General features: G+C 40.3%; 1 protein-coding gene across 10 annotated transcripts in view; it reads right to left on the minus strand.

Annotated features, from left to right (window-relative positions):
• Positions 1 to 6,574, minus strand: part of GAPVD1 (GTPase activating protein and VPS9 domains 1) — an 82,707-nt gene that overhangs the window by 40,863 nt on the left and 35,270 nt on the right. For all 10 annotated transcript variants that reach the window (XM_045290180.1, XM_045290178.1, XM_045290179.1 and 7 more), the window contains one exon: positions 3,479 to 3,604. In XM_045290180.1, the coding sequence (XP_045146115.1) occupies positions 3,479 to 3,604 (126 nt within the window). The remainder of the gene's footprint in view (positions 1 to 3,478; positions 3,605 to 6,574) is intronic.

Genomic DNA, 6,574 nt, shown 5'->3' on the forward strand with positions numbered 1-6,574 from the left:
TGAGAAACGATGTACAAATGCGCTTTACACAATTGATGTGTGTATGGATTGGGATAACAGTTGTATGAGCCCCTAATAAAATGTTAACAAAAAAACAAAAAAAAACAAAAAAATAAATAAATCTTCCTGAAGCACAGAAAAATATCACCTCCCACTCATCCTCAACTAACTTTAAATACGTTAAAGGCTTCCCGCTTGCTACTAAAATAGATGGTTTTCTTTCTACAATGGGAATCCACCAGTTTCCCAATTCATTGCTATTATATAAATACAACGGTTTTCACCCCCTTTGTCTTTTGTGACTGTCTTATTTTGTGTTGCTCAAATGCCCTGGTAGTGTAGTAGATTATAAGTTAGACAGTTAAAATTGAGGCTTCCTGCTCCCATAAAAGCTGACCGTCTTGGAAACCTACAGGGGCAGTTCTACTCTGTCCTTTAGGGTCACTGTGAGTGACTGAAAACTGCCTTGATAGCAGTAAGTTTAATAACAAAAATTCCTCAAGTCTGAGTTGAGGGTATCAACTACATGGAAGGTTTTTGTTTAACTTCCTTTATATTACAAAAGGGTGCCTGTGAGGGTTGACTCATTAACATAACAACAGACAACCCATTTCCAAATGAAATTATAATCACAAATACAGAGGTTATGATTCAAAAACATATTTGGGGAGGGGGGGGACACAATTTATAACATTCTACACTTTAGTCTCCCTGCCCCAAAATTCTCATCCTTTTCACATACAGAGCCCATTCACCCACTATATCATCCCCAAAGTCTTAAAACAACTCCATGTGCAAAATTTCCTTTTCTGAGTCAACTAAATCAAATATGGGGAGGCTTTAGGTGTATCTCATCCTGGGAAAAAACTCTATCTACGATCTTGTGAAATCTAGAGTACAAGTTATTTCTTTCTAAAGTGCAAAGAGAGAACAATGTCGAGGTAGATAGTTCCATTAAAATGAAGGTGTATCAGGTAGCAATAAGTCCAAAACCCAGCAGAACAAATTTCAACAGTTCTCAAGACCTGAAAATAACCTGTTCTCTGAAACCATATCTGCCAAGGGCCTCACCCTCCAGCCACTAGATCAGTGGGTCTTTACCCCTTCACAGGGGTCGCCTAATACATCCTGCATATCAGATATTTACACTGAGATTGATTAACAATAGCAAACTTACAGTTATGAAGTAGCAACAAAAATAATTTTATGGTTGGGGGTCACCACATGAGGAGCTATATTAAAGGGTCACGGCATTAAGAAGGTTGAGAACCACTGCTCTAGAGGCTGGCCACATCCTCTCATTTCTGGGTAGTGGTTCCTCCACCTTCCAGGCCCACTGGGACAGCAACTCTGTTCCCTGAGCTTCAGGCAGTCCCATTTTCCCTGTCCATCTGAGCGGAACCCTATTCTTTGGCCTTAGAGCCACTGTTCTTCTAGCCCTTGGGCATGGCAGCCTCCTACTCCATGCTATGGGTGAGAGCCCATCCCCTTGGCATTCCTTAACAGCAGGACCATAACAAAGAAAAGGATTAGGAAAGATGAAATTCTTTGAAACCAAGGAGGCTGTGGCCTCATTCTGGAGATCCTGGAGACCAGAGGCCCACCCTTTGAAACTGTGAGGAACTTGCTTCCTGTGCACCTTCAGCTGACCTCAGAGCTGTTAAAGCCTTTTTACTTTCCTTTTCTTAAAGGACAATAGATTCTTTGGCCTATTTCCTGCCTACAGAATTCCAAGAGACAGGTCAGGCTAAGCAGATGAGTTTTCGACTGTAGTAGATGCACATCACAGGTACAGTATGAAACTTTTTAACAAAAATTGTGTAGCCATACCCTTGGTGACCATTTTAGGATGAGTCCTAGTTTTTACAACACACTTTCTAAATCTTTATGTTCTGTCTTGATTTCGCACAGCTCATTTTTAAGTACATCTTTCCTTTCCCATTTCACTATAAGGGGCAGGGAGAAAATTCTGCAGCCACTTTAAGACCTTGCTTACATATCTACTCAGCCAGATATACAAGTTCATCACAATTTCTACCTTTCACCAAACATCTAAACTTAATCAAGTTCTTTCCCTCTACATAAAAAGTATCACCCTTCCTCCACTGTCCAATCACATGTCCACTTTCTTTTAAAGTCCCCCCAGAAACTCATTTAACATCCATATTTCTGGCAACATGTATTCTCTAGGAAAATGGAGATTTTTCTCCATAGTTCTCAATTCTTTCTGAGACCTCTTCAGAATGAGCTTTAACAACCATGAGCAGATAGGGGGTTGTTCCTCTCCATGCCTAGGAGAGGTTAGAAGCCAATGTAGGCTAAGAGGCATGTGCCAATTCAAGCTTGAGCCAGGTGGGCGGTACAACTGGGTTGGCTCAAACTAGGCCAGGTGAGCTTAATTCAGCCAATGAGGTAAACCAGTACCATAGACCACGCCTCCCAGCCAAAAGCCGGAAAGGCTGCAACCTGGAGACCACCACTGCTTCCCTTCAGCTGCTCTGCTTTCTGCTCCATCACGTGTGGGTGTGCAGTCCCGTGAGAGTGCCTGTGTTCAGTTACTGTAAAGCCTGAAACTTCTGTCCTTTATAAAAACCCAGTTGTATAGCAAACCAGGCTTCGACATAAATCCTTTCTCACGCGAAGCCAAGGGCCAAGGTATTTCCCACCCGAGAAATCTAACAAATCTACCAACAGTCTCTTCACATTCCAAATTCACATTTTAGGTTATCTGTTAGAACAGCACCCCACTCTTCAGTACCAAATTCTGAGTTATCTATTGCAGCTAGATGGGTGGCAAATAGAAAGCATTAACACAGAGAAATTAATTTTCTGTTAGGATGGCTAGAAGTCTAAATTAGGGTGTTGGCTCTAGGGAAGGTTTCCTCTTTCTGTCAACTCTGAAGGAAGGTCCTGATCTTCATGGTTCCTGGTTCCTAAGAGATCTCCCCGTAGCCTGGCCATCAATTTCCCCCATATCTGCTGGCTTGCTTGTTTAATCTTTTATATCTCAAAGGAGATTGACTCAAGTACACCTTGCACTAATCATACATCATTAACATAACAAAGACAGTCCATTTTCCAAATGGGATTATAACCATAGGATGACGATTATGAAATTTTATAAGGGCACAATGCAACCCATAATGACATTTTGAGTAATTGGTGCACCACTCTCCCTTCATTCTCTTGTAAGTTCCTTGAGTTCTTAGTGTTTATCTTCACATTCCTTAAGTATTAAACCTTATAACTGAAATATATCAATTTTACAATTTAATTATTCTATATAATTTAAGCCTAAGCAATTCACTTATCAATCGAATACATTTTTAAGAAGTGAATGAACTACAAATACATACAAGTGAAATGGTCTTTAAATTTACTCTCTTACTGAACAAAGCCAATTTACATATAAGCATATTAGGTTTTTGTAAGCAAGTAAACTCTGCTCCTTGAGCAACTCTGCTGAACTTCACTTTACCTTGTTCATGCTCTAATAGCTGCAGAGCTTCAACTCCATTACTCCCAGAGGGTCCTGCTCCAAGTTCTGATACAGATTCTCCTTCCAGGTCTAGAGAAGACACTGAATTGGAGCGATTTGAAGGACCTGGAAAAATGTTTGTCTTATGAGTGATAGTTTTTAAACAATGAGTCACCATGCAATTTTTCATGCTTGCAAATGAGACTGAAGACTAACTAAAGATCTTTTAGTATTAATTTATACCTTAAAAATATATAAACATAAAATAAAAATATACTAAGTAAAAAAGTTAGTCAGAAACTATTTTGTAAAGGGCAAAATTACAAACTTCACCCCTAACCCCAAGGGGAACAAACAACAGAAACATGGGAGAAGGGAGCCAATGGATGGTATAAGATATGAAAACAATAATAATTTATAATTTATCAAGGGTTCACAAGGGGGATGGGGAATGGGAGGGGAAAAAGAGGAGCTGATACCAAGGGCTCAAATAGAAAGAAAATACTTTAGAAATGATGATGGATGCAAGATAGGACAAAATAACAATTTATAAACTATCAAGGGCTCATAAGGGAGGGGGGAGCGGGGAGGGAGGAGAAAAATGAGGACCTAATGCCGGGGGCTTAAGTGGAGAGGAAATGTTTTAAGAATGATGAGGGCAATGAATGTACAAATGTGCTTTACATAATTGATGTGTGTATGGATTGTGATAAGAGTTGTATGAGCCCCTAATAAAATGATAAAAAAAAAAGAAATGATGATGGAAACATATGTACAAATGTACTTGAAACAATTATGTATGGATTGTTATAAGAGCTGTAAGAGCCCCAATAAAATTATTTATTTTTTAAAGGCAAAATTACAGACAGTGAAAAGACCAGTAACTAGCAGAGGTTCAGAGGACAGATGGAACTGTACAACAGTGACTTTTGTTAATAATAATGTATCAATATTAATCAATTTATCAAATGTGCGTATGGTGAAATGAAATTTCTTAATATGGTTTTTCTATCCATGTCTATGTAACTCCACCAACTGATTGAATGAGACTATACAAATAGGGTATACATAATACTAATAGTAGGAATTGGTCAATTTGGGTTGCCATCTCAGATCTCGGACCAGAGAGAATCTCAGGGCCATCGAGGAAGACGAGCTCCTAGCAGAACAAGTTTGAGATCCCTTCTTGCCTGAAGTGGATGAGGCAATAGAGGCCATGCTACACAGACCATAGGCTGCAGTGCTGACTATGGAGACGCTGAGGCAAAGCAGCAGGTAAGCTTCATGATCCATAGAGACCAATGACCAAGAAACCTCATGATTGAGGACCATAGAGGGATATAGATGCTGGCTGAGGATAGGCACTACTGTGGAAAAAACTATATCCCTCAAGCGGCCATCAATAAAGCCCACATGGAAGAAATCCACCAGTCTGTATGATCACAAGGTGTCGACATAATCTGGTATCAGGCATCAGAAGACCCAAAACAAACATTTATGTCGACGCGAACAAGTAAGGTTGGAGTGGAGACCTAAAGCTCATCTGTAGACAATTGGACATCCACTCACAGGAGTCACAGGAAGGGACGAGTTAGCCAGGGTGCATATAGCACCGATGAAACACGCAACAATCCTCTAGTTCTTTCATGCTTCCTAGCCCCCACCATCATGACCCCAAGTCTGCCTTGAAAAATCCAGATAAACCGGAGCATGTACACTGGTACAGATAAGAGCTGAAACCACATGGAATCGAGGATAGATAAACCCGTCAGGAACAATAAAGGAAGGAGCAATACCATGAGGGTAGAGGGAAGGTGGGAGAAGGGGAGGAACAGATCACAATGGTGGATGTATAGCACCCCACCCACCCAGGGGGACAAACAACAGAAACGTGGGTGAAGGGATATAGTGGACAGTGTAAGATATGGGAAAAAAAATTTTTAAGATATTAAAATAATAATTTATACTATATCAAGAGCTCATGAGGGTGGGAGGGTGGTGAGGGAGGTAAAAAAAGAGGATACCAAGAGCACAAGTAGCAAGGAAATGTTTTGAAAATGATAACATATGTAATATTTGCTTGATATAACTGATGTATGAAATGTTTTAAGAGTTAACAGCCCCCATTAAAATTATTTTTATATATTAAAAAAATAAACACTATATCCTTAATGTTTTCTCATGCTGGCTTATGATAACCTGTTAACTTCCCTGTTAAATTATAAATGTGAGTATTGCTAAAAACAGATTTTGGGGCCAGGGCGTAGCACCCCATTAGACTCGACTGGAAAACACTCCTAAAGGCCAACAAACAGTCCTTGAACTAGCTACAGGCTTTTCTTTTTGGTTTTTTTTGGTCATTGTTTTTTTATTGTTTTGTTTTCTTTTGTTACTTTGTATTGCTGTCTTGTTTCTGTGCATGTTATTATTTATCTCCACAGGTCTGTCTAAATAAGATAGGCTGGATGAACAATCTGGGGAAAAAAACAACGGGACCGATGGTTCCGGGCGACCTGGGAGAGGGGAGGCGGGGGAAAGGAAGTGGGTGTTAACAAACCCAGGGATAAGGGGACAAGTGATCCAAATCGGTGGTGAGGAAGGTGCAGAAGGTCTGGTAGGGCATGATCAAGGGTAATGTAGCCCAGAGGAATTACTGAAGCCCAAATGAAGGAGGAACATGATAATGGGACAAGAGGAAAGTAAAAGGAAACAGACGAAAGAACTAGGAGGCAAAGGGCATTTATAGAGGTCTAAATACAGGCATGTACATATGTAAGTATATTTATATGAGGATGGGGAAACAGATCTACGTGCATATATTAATAGATTTGGTATTAAGGTAGCAAACGGACATTGGGCCTCCACTCAAGTACTCCCTCAATGCAAGAACACTTTGTTCTATTAAATTGGCATTCCATGATGCTCATCTTCCCGACAAGATCGCTGAAGACAAAGCAGGTGCATAAGCAAATGTGGTGAATAAAGCTGATGATGCCTGGCTATCTGAGTAAGTTAATTGTGCCAGCCTGGCCGATAATCACGTGGGGCTAATTGAAAGGCGGAGGGATAAATGGGTGGTGAGCCTCGCCTTTCTAG

The sequence above is a fragment of the Echinops telfairi genome, unplaced genomic scaffold, assembly GCF_000313985.2.
Source record: "Echinops telfairi isolate 266 unplaced genomic scaffold, ASM31398v2 ScPeMD7_32;HRSCAF=126, whole genome shotgun sequence".
Lineage (NCBI taxonomy): Eukaryota > Metazoa > Chordata > Mammalia > Afrosoricida > Tenrecidae > Echinops > Echinops telfairi.